This window comes from Erigeron canadensis, chromosome 6, assembly GCF_010389155.1.
Source record: "Erigeron canadensis isolate Cc75 chromosome 6, C_canadensis_v1, whole genome shotgun sequence".
Taxonomy (NCBI): Eukaryota; Viridiplantae; Streptophyta; class Magnoliopsida; order Asterales; family Asteraceae; genus Erigeron; species Erigeron canadensis.
The window spans coordinates 25,138,861-25,166,497 of record NC_057766.1 but is presented as its reverse complement, the minus strand read 5'-3'; the positions used below and the strand labels follow the sequence as shown (position 1 = coordinate 25,166,497).

The window sequence follows — 27,637 nt, the reverse complement described above, 5'->3', positions numbered from 1 at the left end:
CCATTCTTTTCCGTATAAAAGAAATCTCAAGAATACACACTAAAGCTTAGTTAATTGATATGTTGTTATGATTATGATATCTTCTTTTCCTTTTTATTAAGATATTTTTTTAAAAAAATGTATATATATATAACTTTTGGGCCTTTTGGAAAAAAATCTTAGGGGTTTCCAAATACCATGACTTATCCTTAGAAATACTAGTCTCAGTTAGCGACTCAGCGCTACAATAGCAAAAATCACTCCAAGGACCAATCTTCCGAAAACATACCCAATGCAAATAACTAGTCATGGGCCCACTATTTATTTAATTTTACTTTTTTACCTAAATTTTACACTTTTAACCCTCAAAAATATACATAAACATGTTACTTCATTAAAACAAAATTTAAATAAAACACATAATTTAATTAAAATAAATATAAAATACATTATAACCTATTTAAGAAGTTTCACGTGAACTATAAACATAATTGTGTTTATGTTTAGTGGCTACATGATTTCTAAGATTGTATATAAAAAAAAATACAATTTCTTAACTAAATTGATTGTTAGGCTATTTACTAAAGTGATTGGTGTCTCTTCCCTCCATTAAGAGATCTTGGCTTCCATTCATGTCATATGTCTTTTAGACTTTTACGAGTATTTTTTTGTTTCTCACGAAATCCATTGTTGGAACAAATGCAGCATTTTTTTTGTTTATTTATTTTTGACTTTTTCTTTCCCTTGGTTTTATTTAAGCCACTAACATCATTATTTCTTTTTTCTTCCAAAGTTTCACTAGGTTAATTGAATTGAACCAATGCAATTCCTTTTTTAACTTTTTAATTATTCTTTTGGTTTTTGATTTTTATATGAAAATAAAAATCGGATCATTATTATTTAATAAAATCTACTGAAATTTAAACTATTATAGCAATTTGAATACATAACTATTTTATGACTCATTTATTTTAAATCTCATTTTGAGTTATTATGTAGTTTCACATAAGGTCTCCGAGAACATATGATTGACCTTGATAAGTTATATAATACCTACTTTTTTAATATGCCTTGTTAAGATATACATAATGCAAATTTACAACTTTTTTTAAGATCCTACAAAAATATTCATTAAAAAAACTTAAAACCTAAAAAAATATCATAAAACAAAATCATGTGCTACCCACCATTAAATGATCTAAAAAATGTGTATATATGGCATCAATGACTTTAAAAAAATATATATAAATATCTTTTAACAAAACTAAATATTCGAATAACGATAAGAAAATATGACAGCTACAAAACCAATAAACTTATACTCCTCTGGGAACAAATTGCTAAAGCATTCGTTGGTAGATGATTTGATATATATTTTTGGTTGAGAACAACCTTAAAAGGTTACTATGTAAGTAAAATTGAACTAAATATGTAACATTGATATCCAGTAATTTAAAAGTATGAGATTACAAATGATTACAAAAATATATAATGGATATGAGAAAATAAATGTGGACAAATTAAAACGACATGATTTTATAAATAATATTGATAAAATAGATAAAGTTGATTGATATATATGTTACAATAACATGAACAAAATTGCAGCCATAAAAACATATGAAAAGTATTAAAAAATCAATCTATGTAATAAAGAAAAAGAAACTTGTTAAAGTTGCACTCATTTTATTATATATCAACAATACTCGATAGTCGATTTACTTGTAAAAATCATGACATAAATATTATTCTATCTCTTTTACAATACCATGGATGTTATTTATTTTTAGAAAACTAAACTATAACTTTCTATTCTTCTATTATTGAGTTGACAAATTAGCAATAAATAGCTTTTCCAATATATGGAAGTAGCACATGTCCCAACTGATTGATCTAGTGGAAGATGTTAGTATATAAGCAAGCTTTTTTTTAACACCGAACTATCTTACTTTTACTTATTATGGAGTATCCCCAATGACTACGGTTGAACGAGAACTTCAATTACATTCCACATACCAACTAAGACTTTAGTAACGAGCCATCAACTTTATCGTCTTTTAGACCATATGTTTTCAGGTTATTTGCATATTTTTAATAAACTCAAATGTTTGTTAGGCAAATTTTAAATTCTTTCAGAAAGATTTAATATATTTTTAATTTTCATTGAATTAAATATTAGTTTACTGTTTTTGTTTTTTTTATGCTTTATTAATGATTAAGTTGGTAGTTAAAAAAAATAATATGTGATTTTACTTATAAAATTCATAGTGTGAGTTTTTTATATTATTATAACTATTTCAGAAACGTGTCCCACTAATTAAAGTATGTATAATGAATAAAATATTCAATTTTCAAAAGTTATAAGTTTTAAAAAATGATTACAATGAAATTGAAATATTAACTTGATTGGAATTAAACATATTAAAGTAAATATAGTCATATATTTTTATGAGATGAGAAATGATACATCCTTATAAAATAATACCTAAAAGTCCTTTTAACTATTAAATGAAGACATGCGAAAAAATCAAGGGGTAAGATTAGAAGGGAAAATTAACGTAATCCACATGCCATTATCTTATATTAAAAATATAGTGTGAGTTTTTTATATTATTATAACTATTTCAAAAACGTGCCCCCACTAATTAAAGTATGTATAATGAATAAAAGATTCAATTTTCAAAAGTTATAAGTTTAAAAAATGATTACTATGAAATTAAAATATCACTATGTTTATTTTAACTTGATTGGAATTAAAAATATTAAAGTAAATATAGTCATATATTTTTATGAGATGAGAAATGATACATCCTTATAAAATAATACCTAAAAGTCCCTTTAACTATTAAATGAAGACATGCGAAAAAATCTAAGGGTGAGATTAGAAGGGAAAATTAACGTAATTCACATGCCACTAACTTATAGTTTTAGAAGGATTATTAGCTAATTTTTGTAAAGATATACCATTTTTCTTTTTATGTATGTTAATCATCGTTTTTAAATAATATTACTTAAACTATAATTATATTGTTTTTAAATAATATTACTTAAACTATTTATGCATTATTATATATGAAAAAGTGATCTAATTAAAAATGTTGACTCATTGACTTTTTCTCTCTATGGTTGGCGATTTGGGGGAAAAAGTGAATAACCTAATTTCATCAAATTTCTTCCCAATTCTCCCTAGATGTAGAGTTGATTGATCTTCATGATTTTTTCTCAATTCTTTGCAATTAACCTTCTCATTCCAGTAATGTCTCCTAATCGTAAATCTTTAAAACGTAAGATGAAGGTTTAAAGACACTGTTGATAACCTAATTGAAGAAGAAGACTCGGCAGAAGGTTGCTGGTAAAAAAGTTGGTCCTGAGGGCTTGCACTCTGCTACTGCTACTGGTCTTTCGAGTGATGAAACAAATCCAGCGACGATAAGTACAGATGGAAAAGGAGTGCAGCCCCACCCCCGGTTGCTAATGAAAAAGCTAAGATTCATCCAAGTCCTGATGTGTTGAACAAGAACACTAATGTTGGTGAATTAGAAAAGGATGAGTATGTGGATAAAACTGAAACTTCCAAACCTCCACCCAATGAGGCTCAAGTTAAAACTGGTGGTGAGGAAATTCCACCTAAGCCAGTGACTTATGCTTCTAAACTAAAGGTGAACTCTGAACAACGTAAAGTTAATTTCAGAATGTTGGAGGCCGTGGAAAATGCTGATATTGTCATCCCAAGGGAATCTGTTCGACAGGTACAAAGCCGCTTTACTAATGTTTTATATCGGGGACTAGATTTGCTTTTCCAGTTGTGGAGTATTTTGCTAAAACTGTGTGGGCAAAGTATGGCATTGCTAAGACTATGATGAACTCGAACGGCTTTTTCTTTTTCAAGTTTAATGATAAAGTGTTAAAAGATGGTCCTTGGCTTATACGTAATGTTCCTATTTTCCTAAAGACCTGGTCACCCGCGGCTCTGTTAAAAAAAGAAGATATAAAAAAGGTACCGGTGTGGGTGAAGTTACACAATGTTCCTTTGGCAGCGTATACGGATGACGGTCTAAGCTTGTTAGCCTCCAAGGTTGGTATGCCTATAACCCTGGACAACTACACAACAGCTATGTGTGTTGAATCATGGGGTCGCAGCAGTTTTGCAAGGGCCATGATTGAGATGAATGCTGATAATGAACTAAAAGACAGCCTAGTAGTTGCTATACCAAATGAGGGGCATATTCGAGAAACTATAAAGGTTGAGTATGAATGGAGACCTCCCAGGTGCTTCACTTGCTGTGTTTTTGGACACCAGGTTGAGTCTTGTCCCAAAAATGTGAAAGTGGTGTCTAAGGATATTCCGAAAACTGATAATAAAGGATTTACAGAGGTCAGAAATAAAAAGAAAGGAAATGTCAAGCATGGTATTCACATTAAAAAGCCAAAGCAGAACCTAATTTATAGGCCTATGTCTATCCCGTATGGTCAGGTTGATAAGGCTCGTTCCTCTATACAGAATGTGGAAACTAGTAACAAATATTCTGCATTAAGTGGTGGTTATGATGTTAGACCGAATGACATTTATGCCGATGCTACAGAAACGGGCCAAAAAGTGAAAAGGGATAACAAGGTAATGGAGGAAAATAGTTCTGATGTGGATGAGGTCATTGAAATTGAATCTGAAACAACTAATTTTATGGAAACTGATACGAGTCAACCATTACGGTCTAAAGGGGCAAGCACTCCTGGTCCCGGGGTTTCAAATGGGTAGTTTGGCTTGTTGGAACATAAGGGGGTTGAACTGCCCTCTGAAACAAAAAGAGGTTCGTCATGTGGTTCAGTAAAATCATTTACAGGTATGTGCTATTTTGGAATCTCATGTTGATGTCTCTTGCTTGTTTAATACATGTAAGAATATTTGTAAGACGTGGGACTGGACTTCTAATGGGGGTCAATGTAGTAAAGGGACACGCATAATAATAGGATGGAACTCTGATCTTGTAGATGTTTTAGTCTTGGCCCAAACGAGTTAGGTTATTCATACTCAGATTGTTTTTAAGGTAGACAACAAGAGTTTCTTTTGTTCGTTTGTGTATGCTGCTAATTACTATAAAGAGAGAAGGGAATTATGGAATGATATATGTGTTCATAAACAGTTCACCAGGGGAAAACCTTGGGTGGTCCTTGGTGATTTCAATTCTTCGCTGAACCTAGAAGATAATTTCTATGGCTCCTCAACAATTAATATTGGCATGCGAGAGTTTAAGGAATGTGTAGAAGAGGTGGAAATCATGGATATTAATAGCACTGGGCTACATTATACTTGGACCCAAAAACCTAAGAAGGGAGTTGGCATATTGAAGAAGATTGATCGGGTAATGAGTAATGTACATTTTATGGTTGAGTTCCCATCTTCTCTCGCTATATACCAGCCATATAGAGTCTCTGATCACTCACCTTGTATTCTCAAAATCCCGGGGATCACTAGAAACCGTCCCAAGCCATATAAGTTTGCTAATTTTTTGGCTCACAAGGATGGGTTTAAGGAGTTGGTTGAGAAAGGATGGCGAGTCCCATTGGTTGGACATAATATGTTTCGTGTGGTGAAACGCTTGAAGGGTATGAAAAGTCCTCTTAGGAAGCTGTTACTTGAACAAGGCAATCTACACAAAAAGGTTAATGAGTTGAGAAAACGACTTGATGTTGTACAAGTTGCAATTGATCTGGATCCTTCTAATCCCAATTTAAGGGTGAACGAGGTTGATGTTAGTAAGCAATTTGAGGAGGCTCGTCTTGATGAAGAGAGTTTTCTTAAACAAAAATCTAAAATTCATTGGTTAAAAATTGGTGATACAAACTCAAAATTTTTTCACAACTCTTTAAAATGCAAAAACCACAGGAGCAGGATTGAACGAATTCAGAATGCTAATGGGGATGTTGTTGAAGGTTTGGCAGTGAAAAAGGTCCTTGTCCAGCATTACGAACAATTTCTTGGCACATCAGGCCAAACTCTTGATTTTCACGCGGAAGAGATGTTTTTCAACAAGCTTGATGTTTCTAAAGCTGGTCATATGGTAAGAGGGCTTACTGATGACGAAATAAAGCATGCAATGTTCTCGATTGACGATAATAAAGCTCTGGGTCCGGATGGCTTTACTTCTGCTTTCTTTAAGCACTCTTGGGAAGAGGTTGGTCCAGATATATGTCTTGCTATTCATGATTTTTTTAACAATGCAGATCTATTAAATGAGGTAAATCATACTATCCTAGCTCTTGTTCCTAAAGTTGCTACACCTTCTAAAGTGAATGATTATAGACCTATCTCTTGTTGTAATGTATTGTACAAATCATTACAAATAGACTAAAGGAAGGACTTGATGATATAGTTGACATTATTCAATCGGCTTTTGTCCCGGGGAGGCGTATTTCTGATAATATCCTTGTCACACAAGAGCTTATGCACGACTACCATAGACAATATGGACCCCCGAGGTGTGCCTTTAAGGTGGACATACAGAAGGAAGGCTTATGACACAGTGGACTGGAGGTTCTTACATAAAATTCTCATTGAATTTGGTTTTCACTGGAAAATGGTAAAATGGATTATGTCGTGTGTCACAACCACATCGTTTTCGATTAATATAAATGGTGATTTACATGGGTATTTTAAAGGTAAACGGGGGTTGAGACAAGGTGATCCTCTGTCTCCATATTTATTTACTCTTGTTATGGAGGTTCTTTCTTTGATCCTTAACAAGTTAGTCAGCAACTCCTCTTTTAAATTTCATAACCGATGTGAAAAGCAAAAAATTATAAGTCTCTGCTTCGCTGATGATTTATTTTTATTTTCTCGTAGTGATGCTAATTCTGCTAAGGTCATTATGGAAGCTTTAAATGTGTTTAAGGATATTGCAGGGTTGGTTCCTAGCATTTCCAAGAGCACATGTTTCTTTTGTAATGTTGCTAATCATGTGAAGCAACAAATTTTAGCCACCATGTCGTTTGAAGAAGGCGTGCTACCTGTCAGATATTTGGGGGTGCCGTTAATATCTACTAGACTTGTCTATAAAGATTGTCGTGTCCTTGTTGAGACAATGGAAAAACGCATCACATATTGGAAAACAAAGTCCTTATCGTTTGCGAGTAGACTACAACTGGTAAATTCGGTATTGTCCTCTCTTCATATCTATTGGTTCACTGTCTTTATATTGCCTGCTAGAATTATTAAAGAGCTGGAACAAAAAATGAGAGGATTTCTTTGGTGTCAAGGACCCCTTTTGAAAGGTAAAGCTAAGGTTGCTTGGAGCTCGATTTGTATGCCTAGAATGGAAGGGGGGTTGGGCATTAGGAAACTCTCTGATGTTAACAAAAGTCTTATGACCACTCACATATGGAGCATACTGACTCGTAGAAAATCTTTATGGGTCGAGTGGGTTTATTCCTACAAGTTGAAAGGATGTAATTTCTGGGCAGTGACTCCTCATGCAGGCATGAGTTGGGGTTGGCGCAAACTGCTACAAATTAGAAGCAAGATAAGACCTCACATTTGGACCAAAGTCGGGGATGGAAGGAATACATCAGCTTGGTTTGACAATTGGAGCGATAAGTGCCCCTTATGGGAGCAAGTTTCTCCAAGACAGGTTATGAGGTCAGGTTTCTCTCTAAATACTACACTTCATGATATAGTTAATGAGGGTAGCTGGCAATGGCCCGTAGCATGATACGATTTGTTCCCGGTGCTATTAGATATCCCTGTTCCTACCCTTAATACGAATGAGAGTGATATTTTGGTTTGGCATGACATAAATGGAAATGACAGCAACTTTTCCTCCAGTAGCGTATGGGATACTTTAAGGAAACGAGGGGAACTTATACCGTGGGTTAATATGGTGTGGTTTCCTCATGCTATTCCTCGTCATGCATTTCATATTTGGCTTATTTTCAAAAGGAAACTCAAGACCCACGATAAAGCGGAGGTGTGGGATGCTGGTAGTGCTACTAACTTAAATCTTCTTTGCTGCTCGTTATGCAAAAAGGGGCCTGATTCGCACGATCATCTTTTTTTCGAATGTTCATATTCCTTACAGGTTTGGTACTCAATAAGGCACTTGGCTAATATGCAACATATCTCAGAGTGTTGTGTTGGGATGACATTACTGCTTGGCTGATACCGATATCTAAGAGCAAATCGGGTAATAGTGTCACAGGTAGACTTTTGGTGGCTGCTCTTGCTTATTATATTTGGCAGGAACGCAACAACCGCATGTTTACCAACCGGGAACGAAATCCAGACCAATTGAAAGAGGTCGTGGAAAGCACTGTTTGTCTTAAGTTAGTGAGCATGAAGTTTAAACAATCCCAGAAGACGGATCGCTTACTAGAATTGTGGAAGCTACCAAAAGAACAAGATACAAGTAAGTAAAAGTTTTTGAGGTCGACTCAAGGGTTGATCAAGTTGCTGCTCTGTGGATGAATCTTATAACTAGTTTATTTTTATGCACACATATCGTCTCTTTTACAAGACCAGGTGATAGCTTGTTAGATTGTTGATCCTATGTTCACTCATATATGGCATGTCATGTATGAGAACCACATTACTGGTAAATTTTTTTTTTTTGATGTTGAAATATAGTTCAGCGGGGTAAACCCTTACCCAAAAATAACATTTATCAAAAAAAGAGACAAAGCTTTAGAATATGGTTCTTAAAAAATATATGAAGATATAAAATATGATTGATTGATATATGTAATAGGATGGAAGATATATGAAAAGATAAAATTATATTATAACTAAAGCATGTTTTCACTATTAACTTAATTAAAAACGTCGGTCAAGTTCTTTTCGCATTAGTATTGTTTGTAATTAAAACAACGGGTTATTAAACACATAATATTACCATTACCATGAACATATATTTTCAAACGGATTTAGCACAATAACTAAAGATAATGTATAATTTAAGATTATAGTAATTTTAATAATTTAATAAACAAATTTAAAAAAGGAACATGATGTAAGCAAAACAATCTACAAGCTATAATTTAATTTTGCTTTGCATCCAAGGGTTATGGTTTTTTGAAGATTGATTTTAAGGGGCTCTTTTATAATTATTAGAAGATAATAAAATTATCATGTGCTTAAGTTTAGGTATATATATATATGTATATATAAATGAGTAATGAAAATACGTGACTGTCATGTATTTAGTCACGGGTATAAAAGTCTCATAAGTCAGATCTTAATGTTTCAATCTATAAAATATATGATAACCCAATCATTTATTCATTACACAATAGATATTAAAAAATTAATATGTGAAAGATTTTACATCTAAACAGTTTAAGTATATAACTAACCACAAATTCATTTTTCTCTACATGACACCTAAACTTTTAGGTAGTAGATTGCCAACTTAGGTAATTTCTTTTTAATTTAGATATTTAAGAAGAAAAGTAAGATAAGACAACTTGGGTTTCTTTATCTTTCAATAAGGATAAGTCATGTTCAGGGTGTGAAATGGGAAAGAAGAAAAGATCATCTTTCAAGACTAAACAAAGTTTCAGCATCACTGAGCCGCTTCATATGAATTTATTTGGTCATGTGAACGTTCAGACAAGAGCTGGGAAGAAATATACCCTTGTAGTTGTTGACGAATATTCAAGGTATTGTTGGGTAATCTTCCTCAGGACCAAAAGTGAAGCTACTGCTGAAATCATTGCTCTCATCAAACAAATTAAACTCAAACATAAGCGAAAAGTACGTCAGCTCAGAAGTGACAATGACACTGAATTCAGAAATTCTGCTTTAGAATCCTTCTGCACTGACACTGGCATCTCCAAGAACTTCTCCTCAGCTCATACACCTGAGCAAAATGGTGTAGTAAAAAGGAAAATGTCTAAGTTAAGTAGATGCCATAACTAATGCAAGTATGAGTTTTTATGATAGTATATGAAATTTTTTTATTAGATAGGAGCTTTTTTTTTAAAAGCTTGAAGCTCCTAAAAGCTCTTAAAAGTTTAAAGCCAAACAAACCGATTGTTTTCATATATGTTTTGGTTTCTCTAGTTATAACCAAATACATATATCATAGAAATTTTCGAACTCTACCAAAATTCAAATCTCCATGAATCATGTCATTTTAAGGTTCAAACCACTGACAAAGTAACACACCATTCTAAAAAAATATATATCAATTTTGTTTTTTACTGAACGACAAATTTAGATTCAGGGGCATGCTTATTTGTATACCCAACTCCAATTTTAGAAAAAACTCATATTGAGAAACCCCGTCTCCATTACTGGGATCATTTTGTTCACATCAATTCGAGATGGGAATCTCCCGCCACTGGGCGCGCGCGGTGGTTTTTATTACTCATGATTATTGAGAGATGGGAATAATAATTCGAGAGCATAAAATATCCAACAATGACCCAATTCATTGCCGGTTCTTTTCTCCGAGAGCATAATAATTATTACTCCGTTTACAGATTTGGTAACTTTTCTCCGACCCAATTCCGAAAGAAAATAAAAAGTAAAAGGGTAAAACCCCTGTCGTTCAACTTTTAGGGCATAACTCAATTTAATCTTATAATAATAATAATAATTTATTAAATATATATGGCAACTAGAAGCAGCAGGAAGAAATCCCTGGTATTAAAACTCTCCTCCTCGTATATTTAATTCATTAGTTTCTGTTGCATATTAAATTTTTTTTGAACGTTGTTGTTTTGATGCAGGGAGGTGGAGATGGATCTCCTTCTGAAAATGGTGATTCTAATTGGCTACCTGATGGATGGAAGGTGGAATTCAAGGCCCGAAAAAGTGGTTACAATAAAGGAAAGAGATACAAGGTAAGATATTGCTCCGATATAATTTAAGTTTTTTTTTTTTTTTGTTGATAATTCTCAATTTTGATCAACTATATTCGTAACAACAAGCTAGGTATATTATGAAAGTAGACATCTTTGACAAAAAGATTGTAAAATTTATGCAAGTTCACACCGAAGATTCAAGATTGAAACTTTTTTTAAGGGTTATTTTTTTTTAGTTTCACCCGGATTAAATTTGGAGCTTTTGAAAACATAGGCTCTTATAAGCTCCTGCCGATTATCCTTTTTTTGTTTTTGTATTTGTTTGAAAATTTGATGTTTTTGGACACAATTTCAAGGAATTAGCACTTATATACCACTGTCATAGTAACAAATGTTGACGTGTTCTTTTATGTGGTCACTTATTTTCCAGGATATCTTATTAAATCTATATGTACGTTTGTGGTGGTGTTGTTGTTGTAGTGCTACGTTGATTTCCATGGACACAAGTGTTATTCTAAGTCGCAAGTGTTGGCTTATCTTGACAAGATTCGCACTGTAAGTCCTACATCTCAGATACACTTTGCTTTAATATTTTCTATATGGAACTGCTGTTTGCGGGTACACTTAAGTTTCTGTTTTTATTTTAAGGATAATAATGCCTTTATACGGATACCTGATGAAGCTAAGCGTGACTGCATAAAATTTATGGTATTAAAACTCTACTCGTGTATTTATTTCATTGGTTACGGTGGTTTCTGTTGTATATTAGATTATGCTTTTGAACATTGTTTCTTCATTTGTTTTCTATAGGCGCGGTATCAAGAATGGGGGATGAGAATATCTAAGAGAAGAGAGCAAAGTTCTGAAAAAGTTATAGTACGTAAGGTAATTGAAGAAAGATATTGCCGATATATGGTTTGTATTCACTAGCACGTTTTTTTTTTTATTTTTTTTTATTTTATATATATATATAATTCTTAATTTTGATCAACTATAATCTTATTAAGTATAACAATTATACAATTAAATGTATCTTCTAGTTTGTCGCAAATCTACTATCGTACTAGTTGAGATGATAACCCTCTAATTCTCTTAACATTTTCTTGATTGTTCTGCTACTGCAGATTATCAAGGTACTAAACTATCATGAGATATGTGTGGAATCGGAAATGCCGGACAATGACTGGCCGGATTGGCTACCTGATGACTGGGTTTATAGTATCTTTAAGGCCGGTGGAAAAAAAACCAAAGTAAACATTCTTTTTTCTTTTAAGTTTTTTACATTTGTAGAGTTTTTTTTTCAGTTTTTTTAAAAATTTTATTTTGTATTTTTTTTTTAGGTTTAGTTTTATTTTTTATCTGAAATTAGTACCTGCATGTTGATTTTTGTAAGTGTAAACGTGTTCTTTTATGTTGTAACTTATTTTTGGGGATATTTTATTAAATCTATATATGTGTGTTGTTGTTGTAGTGTTACTCGACTCAAGGAGCACCCTCGTTTAGGTATAGATATCAAGTGTTGGCTTATCTTGAGAAGATTGGTAGGAAAGAAGCTCATGAGAACACTGTAAGTCCTGCATCCCGATACACTTTGCTTTAATATTTTCTGCGTGGAACTGCTGTTTGAGGGTACACTTACGTGTATGTTATTATTATTATTAGGATGATGCCAATAGATCAACTTTAGACTTGTCGATGGAGCCAGAAAATGAAGTTATTGGATCTTCACCTGGAGAACCGCCTGCGAAACTGGCAACTAGAAATAGCAAGAGGAAATCCCTGGTATTAAAAATCTCCTCATGTATTTATGTCATTGGTTCTGCTGTATATTAGGCTATATATAATAAATATATGCTGTTTCTTCATTAGGCGATGCAGGGAGCCGAAGGTGTTTCAGCCAGAGAATCTGGAAGTAGCAGTGTGAAAGAATCTGGTATTTTGCATTTCCCATCTATTCCTTATTTTTTTTGCCATTTTTTTTTATTATTTGATGGCCTGCTATCAATTAGTATAACAAGTTTGAAAGTATTTAAAATTTTCTATTTTATTTTTAGGAGCAGTTAAACTGCCCTGGATTATATTTTGTTGTGCCGTCGGGGCCCTTTATTACAGAAAAATCTGGGAGGAAGACCCAAAAGATGAGAAGCTGAAGGAAAAATTGGAAGTGGCCGAGGAAAATGTTCATCATATGAGGGAACGCTTCCCGAAAGGCGTGCCAGAAGACTGGAATTAGTACGTTCCATGCTTTAATTCTAGAAGCTTCTAACCTGTGAAAGCGAGTTTCTTACGTTGCCTTATACATCATATTATCCCTTTTTATTTGCAGCCACCATGAGACTGCCAGCAACATTGTCTGCAGGAGAGATGGAGATAGTGGAGGAGAGCTGATTTCTATTGCTACCGCTCTGGAGGAAAAGATAAATGAGAAGCATAACAGAAGGAGAATAATTGTTGTTGTATGCATTGCCTGTCTTTTAGCCTTGTCCTTCTTGACGTTAAATTGCAAATTTAGCATGTTCTTTAACTTGTTTTTGTTATTGGTTAATATGCTCACCGTTTCTTCTTCAGTTAAGAGATCTGAGCGAGCGAACCGCCGGTTCGGGGCCGCGCTACGTTGTCAATGGGCAGAATATCGTAAGACACTGCGTGTTGAAAATTTGCATTTTAGCACGGATGAAGCGGACTTCACGAAGGTACACTGTCTATCCTTTTATCTGGAAAATGTTTGATTAAATAGGCGATCCCAAGTTCTACCGGAACATAGGTTCCAATTTTTGCTCTTCGACTGTGTACGCATTCTTGTCTCTGAGTATCCATTTCTTGATGCTTATGCAGATATTTGAAGCTTTTGGCCGGTGTTGGATGTTGAGTTCCCGAAGGATCCTGAAAAAGGACATTGTAAAGGACTTGCGTATATTGAAGTATGTGTTCCTTTTGATTCCCTTCTGTATCTTTCTTGTTGGTCACTTGCTTTGTTTTCTTTGACATTAATGTGTAACCGGTTTCTCTTTTATCGTTTAAGTTTGATAAACTTGAGCATGCAAAGACAGCAGCACAACGTTTAAATGGGACAGAGATAGCTGGGCAGACTATTAAGGTAAATTTTGATGCTTGTGACTTTTATTACTAACATACATTCTGATGAGTTATATTTAAAATTCATAATGTTCATATTATATTTAATGTTTGTTGTGTGTAGATATTATCATGTGCTGATTATTTTAAGGCACAACGCCAGGGAAAAAAAGCAGCAGGTTTGGTGAGTCCGATTGCAAAATACATACTTCGTACATTCATTTGAGATGGCCAAAAATCTTGAGACCACCTAAATCACAAATGATAAAGTGGAGAATGGTTGTTGACATTCTGTTTTATCTTTGTGATTATACACAAACTGACATTTGATAAATGTTTTATCTCTGTGTTTCTTATTATAAGCTGTTTCAACATTTGATGAATGTTTTGTTTATTTCAATTGGATTTTAACTTTTTTTTTTTTCTCCTACATAAAATCCAGCTACCCTAGGAGTAAGATGCCAAATTCAAAAGTGCAGTTTGATCATGTTGACATCTCTCTGCTGCACGATAATTTCAGCCTCAAATTCATTGCCAACTTTTGCTTTTATAGGTTATTTCCTTGTGTGGGGTACATACTACAGTTCTGCTTCATATGTATGATGATCCCTAAGTTGTTCTTTTGGCCTCAGCAGATCATATCTAATGTTTATGCATCTATCTGAATTTTAATTTAGATGAAGTCAAATATTTTGAATGGTTGTGGTTTGAATTTTCTCTAATACCAATTCAACTTTGTGTTTCATTGTGATTTAATTTTATCCCCTCGAGTAAAGTTAAAGTGTGGTGAGTTGGTTGCTATAAATTTCTCTGTATAAGGGAGGTATTCAGGAGTGTATATTTAAGTGTTTATGACGTACGACAGCCCCTTGAGGCTAATGCCTTCCCTCTGGTTCTCTTTTTGGTCCACATTTGGTTGTTTTGGGCTGTTCCATCGTTTGTTTGGAGTTTGGACATGGCTTGCACAATGACATATTGTGGTTTCTGGCCGGTTCAGAGATGTTTTCAAATCAGCTCCGTCTTGAGGATGGTTTTAGGCCAGACTTGATAGTTGGAGACTTGGAGGTGATATTGAGGTTTTGTGTCTATTTGGTGTAGGGGTGTCGATGGATAGGATCAAAATATATATATATATATATATATATCCATTAATCCATTTAACTATCCAATAAATAGATCCATTTATCCTTTTAAAGACTTGGATTGATCCATGATCCATCCGAATTGATCGCTACATCATAATTTCATCAAGTCAACAGCTCAAGGATTCAAGTTTATTCATTCAAAAAACTATGCCTTCGATTTAGTCGTTCTTGTTCATCAATGCTCTACTTTTTTTTTGATTCCACATCCAATCTCCACCCTCAAGATAATTTACTTTAATGATGAAAGTACATTCTCTAATTTTTGATAATATATCCGAATGTCAGCTTACATTGGTCTTAGATAATATGTATGAATGAGTTTAGTTTATGATTTTTAGTTTAGATATTGTAAAAAAATTTAGATATTTACAAAGTGTTTAATGAAATGCTTCAATGAAAATTTTAAATTCAGTTTGTTGTTCCTTTTTTACTTCTTATTCGTGCAAGTTTTGGCACCTATTAGTATGCAATGTTTAATTTTGACGCCTATTGCAATGTTTTGCTATCTATTATTATATCATTATATGTATGGTATTTAATTGTACTGGGCAGTTAAAAGGTATGCAATATGTTCATTATACATAAAAAGTCTTCATTAAATTACTCGCTATAGCCATTTGAATCTCTTTAGACTTGTCTCTAGAGCAATTAATTTTAGCCATTTTATTATTGTGTTGCATGTATAAAAAGATACGTATGGTAATTGATATTTGCCATTTAAATGAAAAAATTAAATGGATCGATCCGGATAATGATCCGTTCATTTAAAATTATTTGGATATGAATCAGATCATCATGATCATATATCGGATCACGATCCATTTAAGTTGGCCGGATCACTAAATTATCCATCCATTGGGTCATTTTTTTTCCCTATTATGAACTCCCAAAATGACGTTACACTAAAATGATTATTGGGGATGACTACATACACTAGATTAGTAAGTAAGAAATCATTTAATAATACAAATTAAATAAATATAATAAAAATGATTTGTCCTAGCTACTTCACATTACAAGCTTACTTAGCTTATTATACCTTGATTATGATCCGCTTAATGATACTTACAAACTACAACATACATTAATAAACAATAACAAAGTATAACTATTTCAACAAAACTTGTCTCTTTCCTTCTTCTTGCAACCGTAGACAAGGATCAAATAGTAATAAAATAATAATAATAATAATAATAATAATAAATAACTAGCTTATTCACCCTTTAAGCACCTCCTTCTTCCTTGATGTTGACAAGGAGCTTAGGGTGGACGGGGTGGGGCGGGGAGCAAATAGGTACCGGTTTGGTACCTTAGGGAACACCGCCCCGTCGTACTGGTACCGGTTGGGTGGGGAGAGAGTGGGGAGGGTCATGCCCGGGTCTCTCACCACCTAGCTATCCATTTTTCGACCGTTACTGGGGAGGGGAGGGAGGGTTGGCGAGGTGCTCCTAACATTAGGGGAGGGGAGGAGAGAGAAGAAAAATCGGGGAGGGGAGGGGAGGAGTGGGCAAGCCTTCCCCCCAGCCTTACAGGCAGCTCAATCATCATCTATTTGTACTACAAGAACACCCGCGCGATGCGACGACTATAATTAGAAAAAATAGTTAAATGTGTAATAAATAATAGTAGCAGACATTTTGTTTTTTAGTAATAAATAAAAATAAGAATTGATATCAAACAAAATAATATGAAAGTTTATTCTATGAACAATACATTAAAAACACCTTTATTAATAACCAACATTTTATAGTTAGAATGTCACAACCCAATACTATCCAAAATAATTATAGTAGAGATTATCGGCAATTTCTTTCAAGGTATAATTGCGTTAAACAATTAACCTGAATCCCTTTTGATGATCTTCAACCAAATTGATTTCATCATTTTATGTTAAACATAAGCTCTTTTCAAATCAGCTTCGTCATGAGGATGGTTTTAGGCCAGACTTGATAGTTGGAGACTTGGAGGTGATATTGAGGTTTTGTGTCTGTTTGGTGTAGGGGTGTCGATGGATATGATCAATATCCATATCGAATCCAATCCAATTAAAAGTATTACTGGATCAAAATAAATATCCATTAATCCATTTAACTATTTAATAAAATAATAAATAAATAAATCTATTTATCCATTTAAAGACTTGGATCAATCCGAATCGATCCGGATCGCTATTATATAAAATTGTTTTATATGGCTACATCATATGTTCATCAGTATATTTTATTCTTCAAGTCAACATCTCTTTAATTGTGATTCCACATTCAATCTCCACTCTCAAAGTAATTTACTTTAATGGTGAAAGTACTTTTTCTAATTTTTGATAATATATCCGAATGTCAGCTCACATGGTCTTAGATAATATGTATGAATGAGTTCAGTTTATGATTTTTGGTTTAGATATTGTAAAAAAAAATTAGATGTTTACAAAGTATTTGATGAAATGCTTCAATGAAAAATTTTAATTCAGTTTGCTATTCCTTTTTTACTTCTTACTCATGCAAGTTTTGGCACCCATTAGTATGCAATGTTTCATTGTGACGCCTATATGCAATGTTTTGCTATCTATTATTATAAGTACAATATTTAAATGGTATGCAATATGTTCAATACTACGTATTAAATACTTCCAAATATTTTATATGTCTTTATTTTATTGTAGTTGTTATGATATTATTTGTTTGTCACAACTCGTACATGATGTTTCAGTAATTAATGTCATCTAAATGGTTCTTTAATACCACCTAAAAGGCGTTTTCTCTCTCTTTCTCTCTTTTTTTAAGTATTTTATTTCAATGAATGAAGTTACTTTTTTAAATTTAACTTTTTTGTAATTCAAAGATGATATAAATTGGAAATGTTTATTGTATATTTAGTGAAAAACTAAAATAAGCATTTGAGAATTGAGATGGTCTAAAATTAATTTGGACCTTATCAACAACAATAACTAAAACCGAATGAAACTGTTGAACTAAATGTTGTACCGCCGTACCGAACCTACTTCTAGCACCTGGGGCCCCGACATTACTAACTCTATATATAGATACAGATACAACGCCCTGTCTCTATAGTTTTTACCACCAATCCCCGATCACAAATTTTACAATGTAAACTTTAAACAAAAACAAGTAGTTTTAATAACAGGTGTTCATCAGGGGCATAGGATATTAATGTTTCATTTATAAAATATATGATAACCCAATCATTTATTCATTACACAATAGATATTAAAAAATTAATATGTGAAAGATTTTACATCTAAACAGTTTAAGTATATAACTAACCACAAATTCATTTTTCTCTACATGACACCTAAACTTTTAGGTAGTAGATTGCCACTTAGGTAATTTCTTTTTAATTTAGATATTAAGAAGAAAAGTAAATAAGACAACTTGGGTTTCTTTATTCTTCAATAAGGATAAGTCATGTTCAGGGTGTGAAATGGGAAAGAAGAAAAGATCATCTTTCAAGACTAAGCAAAGTTTCAGCATCACTGAGCCGCTTCATATGCTTCATATGAATTTATTTGGTCCTGTGAACGTTCAGACAAGAGCTGGGAAGAAATATACCCTTGTAGTTGTTGACGAATATTCAAGTATTGTTGGGTAATCTTCCCCATGACCAAAAATGAAGCTGCTGCTGAAATCATTGCTCTCATCAAACAAATTAACTCAAACATAAGCGAAAACTACGTCAGCTCAGAAGTGACAATGACACTGAATTCAGAAATTCTGCTTAAAATCCTTCTGCACTGGCACTGGCATCTCCAAGAACTTCTCCTCAGCTCATACACCTGAGCAAATGGTGTAGTAGAAAGGAAAAATCGACGCTGAAGAAGCAGCCAGAAGTATGTTGAATGAATCTGTATTCCCAAGAGTTTCTGGTTGAAGCTGTCAACTGCTTGCTACAACCCAGAACATATCTATTTATGTTAAAAGACACAAAAAGACTGCCTATGAAGTTCCACCGAACAGAAAGCCAAATTTTAGATACTTCCATTTATTTGACCCAGTATAAATTTGAAGACTCCAGCCAGCTAGGAAATTTATGCAAAAGTTTGAAAAAGAGAGTTTTGGAGTAATTGGGTGGTATGTTAAGTATATGTGTATACATTTGCTTATATATTATTATTATTATTATTATTATTATATTTTAAATTATATTATTTTTATATTGTTGATGGAAAGGTATTGGCCATTGAACAATGTGTACTAACCGTCTAATTTGGCTCATCTTGGTAAAATTTGCAATTTAAGTCCTACATGTCATAGTTATTTTGTTGCAAACTGTCTATCGGCACTACACCCTTGTCCCTACACCAATATCTTCTTTATTTATACAGGATAGTTCTATGCATGCAACCAATACATAAAATATATCCGTTCATTTCATCGGTTATAAAGTATTTACAAACGAAAAGCTTGCAGCTCCTCTTTTACGTTGGGAAGAGTAGCGTTTAATTATGCTTTTTGTTTCTTTATTTGTTTGAAGCGCGGTAACAAAATGGGGGATGAGAATATCTAAGAGAAGAGAGCAAAGTTCTGAAAAAGTTATAGTACGTAAGGTAATTGAAGAAAGATATTGCCGATATATGGTTTGTATTCACTAGCACGTTTTTTTTTCTCTTTTTTTACCAAATATATATATAATATAATTTTGATCAACTATAATCTTATTAAGTATAACAATTATACAATTAAATGTATCTTCTAGTTTGTCGCAAATCTACTATCGTACTAGTTGAGATGATAACCCTCTAATTCTCTTAACATTTTCTTGATTGTTCTGCTACTGCAGATTATCAAGGTACTAAACTATCATGAGATATGTGTGGAATCGGAAATGCCGGACAATGACTGGCCGGATTGGCTACCTGATGACTGGGTTTATAGTATCTTTAAGGCCGGTGGAAAAAAAACCAAAGTAAACATTCTTTTTTCTTTTAAGTTTTTTACATTTGTAGAGTTTTTTTCAGTTTTTTTAAAATTTTATTTTGTATTTTTTTTAGGTTTAGTTTTATTTTTTATCTGAAATTAGTACCTGCATGTTGATTTTTGTAAGTGTAAACGTGTTCTTTTATGTTGTAACTTATTTTGGGGATATTTTATTAAATCTATATATGTGTGTTGTTGTTGTAGTGTTACTCGACTCAAGGAGCACCCTCGTTTAGGTATAGATATCAAGTGTTGGCTTATCTTGAGAAGATTGGTAGGAAAGAAGCTCATGAGAACACTGTAAGTCCTGCATCCCGATACACTTTGCTTTAATATTTTCTGCGTGGAACTGCTGTTTGAGGGTACACTTACGTGTATGTTATTATTATTATTAGGATGATGCCAATAGATCAACTTTAGACTTGTCGATGGAGCCAGAAAATGAAGTTATTGGATCGTCACCTGGAGAACCGCCTGCGAAACTGGCAACTAGAAATAGCAAGAGGAAATCCCTGGTATTAAAAATCTCCTCATGTATTTATGTCATTGGTTCTGCTGTATATTAGGCTATATATAATAAATATATGCTGTTTCTTCATTAGGCGATGCAGGGAGCCGAAGGTGTTTCAGCCAGAGAATCTGGAAGTAGCAGTGTGAAAGAATCTGGTATTTTGCATTTCCCATCTATTCCTTATTTTTTTTGCCATTTTTTTTTATTATTTGATGGCCTGCTATCAATTAGTATAACAAGTTTGAAAGTATTTAAAATTTTCTATTTTATTTTTAGGAGCAGTTAAACTGCCCTGGATTATATTTTGTTGTGCCGTCGGGGCCCTTTATTACAGAAAAATCTGGGAGGAAGACCCAAAAGATGAGAAGCTGAAGGAAAAATTGGAAGTGGCCGAGGAAAATGTTCATCATATGAGGGAACGCTTCCCGAAAGGCGTGCCAGAAGACTGGAATTAGTACGTTCCATGCTTTAATTCTAGAAGCTTCTAACCTGTGAAAGCGAGTTTCTTACGTTGCCTTATACATCATATTATCCCTTTTTATTTGCAGCCACCATGAGACTGCCAGCAACATTGTCTGCAGGAGAGATGGAGATAGTGGAGGAGAGCTGATTTCTATTGCTACCGCTCTGGAGGAAAAGATAAATGAGAAGCATAACAGAAGGAGGAATAATTGTTGTTGTATGCATTGCCTGTCTTTTAGCCTTGTCCTTCTTGACGTTAAATTGCAAATTTAGCATGTTCTTTAACTTGTTTTTGTTATTGGTTTAATATGCTCACCGTTTCTTCTTCAGTTAAGAGATCTGAGCGAGCGAACCGCCGGTTCGGGGCCGCGCTACGTTGTCAATGGGCAGAATATCGTAAGACACTGCGTGTTGAAAATTTGCATTTTAGCACGGATGAAGCGGACTTCACGAAGGTACACTGTCTATCCTTTTATCTGGAAAATGTTTGATTAAATAGGCGATCCCAAGTTCTACCGGAACATAGGTTCCAATTTTTTGCTCTTCGACTGTGTACGCATTCTTGTCTCTGAGTATCCATTTCTTGATGCTTATGCAGATATTTGAAGCTTTTGGCCGGGTGTTGGATGTTGAGTTCCCGAAGGATCCTGAAAAAGGACATTGTAAAGGACTTGCGTATATTGAAGTATGTGTTCCTTTTGATTCCCTTCTGTATCTTTCTTGTTGGTCACTTGCTTTGTTTTCTTTGACATTAATGTGTAACCGGTTTCTCTTTTATCGTTTAAGTTTGATAAACTTGAGCATGCAAAGACAGCAGCACAACGTTTAAATGGGACAGAGATAGCTGGGCAGACTATTAAGGTAAATTTTGATGCTTGTGACTTTTATTACTAACATACATTCTGATGAGTTATATTTAAAATTCATAATGTTCATATTATATTTAATGTTTGTTGTGTGTAGATATTATCATGTGCTGATTATTTTAAGGCACAACGCCAGGGAAAAAAAGCAGCAGGTTTGGTGAGTCCGATTGCAAAATACATACTTCGTACATTCATTTGAGATGGCCAAAAATCTTGAGACCACCTAAATCACAAATGATAAAGTGGAGAATGGTTGTTGACATTCTGTTTTATCTTTGTGATTATACACAAACTGACATTTGATAAATGTTTTATCTCTGTGTTTCTTATTATAAGCTGTTTCAACATTTGATGAATGTTTTGTTTATTTCAATTGGATTTTAACTTTTTTTTTTTTTCTCCTACATAAAATCCAGCTACCCTAGGAGTAAGATGCCAAATTCAAAAGTGCAGTTTGATCATGTTGACATCTCTCTGCTGCACGATAATTTCAGCCTCAAATTCATTGCCAACTTTTGCTTTTATAGGTTATTTCCTTGTGTGGGGTACATACTACAGTTCTGCTTCATATGTATGATGATCCCTAAGTTGTTCTTTTGGCCTCAGCAGATCATATCTAATGTTTATGCATCTATCTGAATTTTAATTTAGATGAAGTCAAATATTTTGAATGGTTGTGGTTTGAATTTTCTCTAATACCAAATTCAACTTTGTGTTTCATTGTGATTTAATTTTATCCCCTCGAGTAAAGTTAAAGTGTGGTGAGTTGGTTGCTATAAATTTCTCTGTATAAGGGAGGTATTCAGGAGTGTATATTTAAGTGTTTATGACGTACGACAGCCCCTTGAGGCTAATGCCTTCCCTCTGGTTCTCTTTTTGGTCCACATTTGGTTGTTTTGGGCTGTTCCATCGTTTGTTTGGAGTTTGGACATGGCTTGCACAATGACATATTGTGGTTTCTGGCCGGTTCAGAGATGTTTTCAAATCAGCTCCGTCTTGAGGATGGTTTTAGGCCAGACTTGATAGTTGGAGACTTGGAGGTGATATTGAGGTTTTGTGTCTATTTGGTGTAGGGGTGTCGATGGATAGGATCAAAATATATATATATATATATATCCATTAATCCATTTAACTATCCAATAAATAGATCCATTTATCCTTTTAAAGACTTGGATTGATCCATGATCCATCCGAATTGATCGCTACATCATAATTTCATCAAGTCAACAGCTCAAGGATTCAAGTTTATTCATTCAAAAAACTATGCCTTCGATTTAGTCGTTCTTGTTCATCAATGCTCTACTTTTTTTTTGATTCCACATCCAATCTCCACCCTCAAGATAATTTACTTTAATGATGAAAGTACATTCTCTAATTTTTGATAATATATCCGAATGTCAGCTTACATTGGTCTTAGATAATATGTATGAATGAGTTTAGTTTATGATTTTTAGTTTAGATATTGTAAAAAAAATTTAGATATTTACAAAGTGTTTAATGAAATGCTTCAATGAAAATTTTAAATTCAGTTTGTTGTTCCTTTTTTACTTCTTATTCGTGCAAGTTTTGGCACCTATTAGTATGCAATGTTTAATTTTGACGCCTATTGCAATGTTTTGCTATCTATTATTATATCATTATATGTATGGTATTTAATTGTACTGGGCAGTTAAAAGGTATGCAATATGTTCATTATACATAAAAAGTCTTCATTAAATTACTCGCTATAGCCATTTGAATCTCTTTAGACTTGTCTCTAGAGCAATTAATTTTAGCCATTTTATTATTGTGTTGCATGTATAAAAAGATACGTATGGTAATTGATATTTGCCATTTAAATGAAAAAATTAAATGGATCGATCCGGATAATGATCCGTTCATTTAAAATTATTTGGATATGAATCAGATCATCATGATCATATATCGGATCACGATCCATTTAAGTTGGCCGGATCACTAAATTATCCATCCATTGGGTCATTTTTTTTCCCTATTATGAACTCCCAAAATGACGTTACACTAAAATGATTATTGGGGATGACTACATACACTAGATTAGTAAGTAAGAAATCATTTAATAATACAAATTAAATAAATATAATAAAAATGATTTGTCCTAGCTACTTCACATTACAAGCTTACTTAGCTTATTATACCTTGATTATGATCCGCTTAATGATACTTACAAACTACAACATACATTAATAAACAATAACAAAGTATAACTATTTCAACAAAACTTGTCTCTTTCCTTCTTCTTGCAACCGTAGACAAGGATCAAATAGTAATAAAATAATAATAATAATAATAATAATAAATAACTAGCTTATTCACCCTTTAAGCACCTCCTTCTTCCTTGATGTTGACAAGGAGCTTAGGGTGGACGGGGTGGGGCGGGGAGCAAATAGGTACCGGTTTGGTACCTTAGGGAACACCGCCCCGTCGTACTGGTACCGGTTGGGTGGGGAGGAGAGTGGGGAGGGTCATGCCCGGGTCTCTCACCACCTAGCTATCCATTTTTCGACCGTTACTGGGGAGGGGAGGGGAGGGTTGGCGAGGTGCTCCTAACATTAGGGGAGGGGAGGAGAGGAGAAGAAAAATCGGGGAGGGGAGGGGAGGAGTGGGCAAGCCTTCCCCCCAGCCTTACAGGCAGCTCAATCATCATCTATTTGTACTACAAGAACACCCGCGCGATGCGACGACTATAATTAGAAAAAATAGTTAAATGTGTAATAAATAATAGTAGCAGACATTTTGTTTTTTAGTAATAAATAAAAATAAGAATTGATATCAAACAAAAATAATATGAAAGTTTATTCTATGAACAATACATTAAAAAACACCTTTATTAATAACCAACATTTTATAGTTAGAATGTCACAACCCAATACTATCCAAAATAATTATAGTAGAGATTATCGGCAATTTCTTTCAAGGTATAATTGCGTTAAACAATTAACCTGAATCCCTTTTGATGATCTTCAACCAAATTGATTTCATCATTTTATGTTAAACATAAGCTCTTTTCAAATCAGCTTCGTCATGAGGATGGTTTTAGGCCAGACTTGATAGTTGGAGACTTGGAGGTGATATTGAGGTTTTGTGTCTGTTTGGTGTAGGGGTGTCGATGGATATGATCAATATCCATATCGAATCCAATCCAATTAAAAGTATTACTGGATCAAAATAAATATCCATTAATCCATTTAACTATTTAATAAAATAATAAATAAATAAATCTATTTATCCATTTAAAGACTTGGATCAATCCGAATCGATCCGGATCGCTATTATATAAAAATTGTTTTATATGGCTACATCATATGTTCATCAGTATATTTTATTCTTCAAGTCAACATCTCTTTAATTGTGATTCCACATTCAATCTCCACTCTCAAAGTAATTTACTTTAATGGTGAAAGTACTTTTTCTAATTTTTGATAATATATCCGAATGTCAGCTCACATGGTCTTAGATAATATGTATGAATGAGTTCAGTTTATGATTTTTGGTTTAGATATTGTAAAAAAAAATTAGATGTTTACAAAGTATTTGATGAAATGCTTCAATGAAAAATTTTAATTCAGTTTGCTATTCCTTTTTTACTTCTTACTCATGCAAGTTTTGGCACCCATTAGTATGCAATGTTTCATTGTGACGCCTATATGCAATGTTTTGCTATCTATTATTATAAGTACAATATTTAAATGGTATGCAATATGTTCAATACTACGTATTAAATACTTCCAAATATTTTTATATATGTCTTTATTTTATTGTAGTTGTTATGATATTATTTGTTTGTCACAACTCGTACATGATGTTTCAGTAATTAATGTCATCTAAATGGTTCTTTTAATACCACCTAAAAGGCGTTTTCTCTCTCTTTCTCTCTTTTTTTAAGTATTTTATTTCAATGAATGAAGTTACTTTTTTAAATTTAACTTTTTTGTAATTCAAAGATGATATAAATTGGAAATGTTTATTGTATATTTAGTGAAAAACTAAAATAAGCATTTGAGAATTGAGATGGTCTAAAATTAATTTGGACCTTATCAACAACAATAACTAAAACCGAATGAAACTGTTGAACTAAATGTTGTACCGCCGTACCGAAACCTACTTCTAGCACCTGGGGCCCCGACATTACTAACTCTATATATAGATACAGATACAAACGCCCTGTCTCTATAGTTTTTACCACCAATCCCCGATCACAAATTTTACAATGTAAACTTTAAAACAAAAACAAGTAGTTTTAATAACAGGTGTTCATCAGGGGGCATAGGATATTAATGTTTCAATTTATAAAATATATGATAACCCAATCATTTATTCATTACACAATAGATATTAAAAAATTAATATGTGAAAGATTTTACATCTAAACAGTTTAAGTATATAACTAACCACAAATTCATTTTTCTCTACATGACACCTAAACTTTTAGGTAGTAGATTGCCAACTTAGGTAATTTCTTTTTAATTTAGATATTTAAGAAGAAAAGTAAAATAAGACAACTTGGGTTTCTTTATTCTTCAATAAGGATAAGTCATGTTCAGGGTGTGAAATGGGAAAGAAGAAAAGATCATCTTTCAAGACTAAGCAAAGTTTCAGCATCACTGAGCCGCTTCATATGCTTCATATGAATTTATTTGGTCCTGTGAACGTTCAGACAAGAGCTGGGAAGAAATATACCCTTGTAGTTGTTGACGAATATTCAAGGTATTGTTGGGTAATCTTCCCCATGACCAAAAATGAAGCTGCTGCTGAAATCATTGCTCTCATCAAACAAATTAAACTCAAACATAAGCGAAAACTACGTCAGCTCAGAAGTGACAATGACACTGAATTCAGAAATTCTGCTTTAAAATCCTTCTGCACTGGCACTGGCATCTCCAAGAACTTCTCCTCAGCTCATACACCTGAGCAAAATGGTGTAGTAGAAAGGAAAAATCGAACGCTGATAGAAGCAGCCAGAAGTATGTTGAATGAATCTGGTATTCCCAAGAGTTTCTGGGTTGAAGCTGTTGCAACTGCTTGCTACACCCAGAACATATCTATTTATGTTAAAAGACACAAAAAGACTGCCTATGAAGTCCCCAGGAACAGAAAGCCAAATATTAGATACTTCCATGTATTTGGATGCCCAGTATACATTCTGAATGACTCCAGCCAGCTAGGGAAATTTGATGCAAAAGCTGAGAAAAAGAGAGAGGTGGAGTAGTGGGTGTGTATGTGTAAGTGATATGTGTATACATTTGCTTATATATTATTATTATTATTATTATTATTATTATTATTATTATTATTATTATTATTATAGATGGAAAAGGTATTGGCCGATTGAAACTAAATGAGTACTACACCGTCTAATTCGGCTCATTTTGGTAAAAATTTGCAATTTTTTCTCTGCCACATGTCATAGTTATTTTGTTGCCAAACTGTCAATAATCGGCACTACACCCTTGCCCCTAACCAATATCTTCTTTCCATTTATACAGCGAGAGTTCTATGCATGCAACCAAATACATAAAAATATATCCCTTCATTTCCATCGGTTATCAAAGTAATTTACAAACGAAAAGCTTGCAGCTCCTCTTTTAACGTTGGGAAGAGTAGCGTTCTAATAATGAGCTTTTTGTTTCGATTTAAAAGTTTGAAGCTCTTTTAACCAAACGAAATTTTTTTATTAGATAGGAGCTTTTTCTTTAAAAGCTTGAAGCTCCTAAAAGCTCTTAAAAGTTTGATGCCAAACATACCGATTGTTTTCATATATGTTTTGGTTTCTCTAGTTATAACCAAATACATATAGCATAGAAATTTTCGAACTCTACCAAAATTCAAATCTCCATAAATTATGTCATTTTA

The 27,637-nt window shown here is 33.3% G+C and overlaps 2 protein-coding genes and 1 long non-coding RNA gene across 3 annotated transcripts; all 3 read left to right on the top strand.

Moving 5' to 3' along the window:
• Positions 1-10,537: 10,537 nt before the first annotated feature.
• Positions 10,538-12,790, top strand: LOC122604540. Its single transcript, XM_043777426.1, has 10 exons — positions 10,538-10,615; positions 10,702-10,815; positions 11,257-11,331; positions 11,425-11,484; positions 11,587-11,661; positions 11,901-12,026; positions 12,248-12,343; positions 12,439-12,558; positions 12,646-12,709; positions 12,786-12,790. Exons 1-10 carry the CDS (start codon positions 10,583-10,585, stop codon positions 12,788-12,790), a joined length of 768 nt encoding a protein of 255 aa, XP_043633361.1. The 5' UTR covers positions 10,538-10,582.
• An 839-nt stretch (positions 12,791-13,629) lies between these two features.
• Positions 13,630-14,548, top strand: LOC122602522. Its single transcript, XR_006324294.1, has 4 exons — positions 13,630-13,697; positions 13,799-13,873; positions 13,976-14,035; positions 14,294-14,548. It is a non-coding gene; the product is annotated as an uncharacterized LOC122602522 (long non-coding RNA).
• Positions 14,549-18,434: 3,886 nt separating this feature from the next.
• LOC122604539 lies at positions 18,435-22,437 on the top strand. Its single transcript, XM_043777425.1, has 13 exons — positions 18,435-18,598; positions 19,485-19,557; positions 19,791-19,916; positions 20,132-20,227; positions 20,323-20,442; positions 20,530-20,593; positions 20,715-20,892; positions 20,987-21,117; positions 21,231-21,355; positions 21,499-21,585; positions 21,687-21,761; positions 21,864-21,923; positions 22,183-22,437. Exons 1-13 carry the CDS (start codon positions 18,435-18,437, stop codon positions 22,189-22,191), a joined length of 1,308 nt encoding a protein of 435 aa, XP_043633360.1. The 3' UTR covers positions 22,192-22,437.
• Positions 22,438-27,637: the final 5,200 nt, after the last annotated feature.

What these genes read in the sequence shown, in the direction of transcription:
- LOC122604539 (XM_043777425.1), top strand. Translation starts at nt 18,435, where the DNA reads ATGGGAAAGAAGAAAAGATCATCTTTCAAGACTAAGCAAAGTTTCAGC. An exon ending in CCGGTGGAAAAAAAACCAAA is followed by an intron (nt 19,917 to 20,131) that starts GTAAACATTCTT and finishes TTGTTGTTGTAG; the next exon opens with TGTTACTCGACTCAAGGAGC. An exon ending in TAGCTGGGCAGACTATTAAG is followed by an intron (nt 21,762 to 21,863) that starts GTAAATTTTGAT and finishes TGTTGTGTGTAG; the next exon opens with ATATTATCATGTGCTGATTA.
- LOC122604540 (XM_043777426.1), top strand. Translation starts at nt 10,583, where the DNA reads ATGGCAACTAGAAGCAGCAGGAAGAAATCCCTG. An exon ending in GCAGCAGGAAGAAATCCCTG is followed by an intron (nt 10,616 to 10,701) that starts GTATTAAAACTC and finishes GTTTTGATGCAG; the next exon opens with GGAGGTGGAGATGGATCTCC. An exon ending in ATCTTGACAAGATTCGCACT is followed by an intron (nt 11,332 to 11,424) that starts GTAAGTCCTACA and finishes TTTTATTTTAAG; the next exon opens with GATAATAATGCCTTTATACG.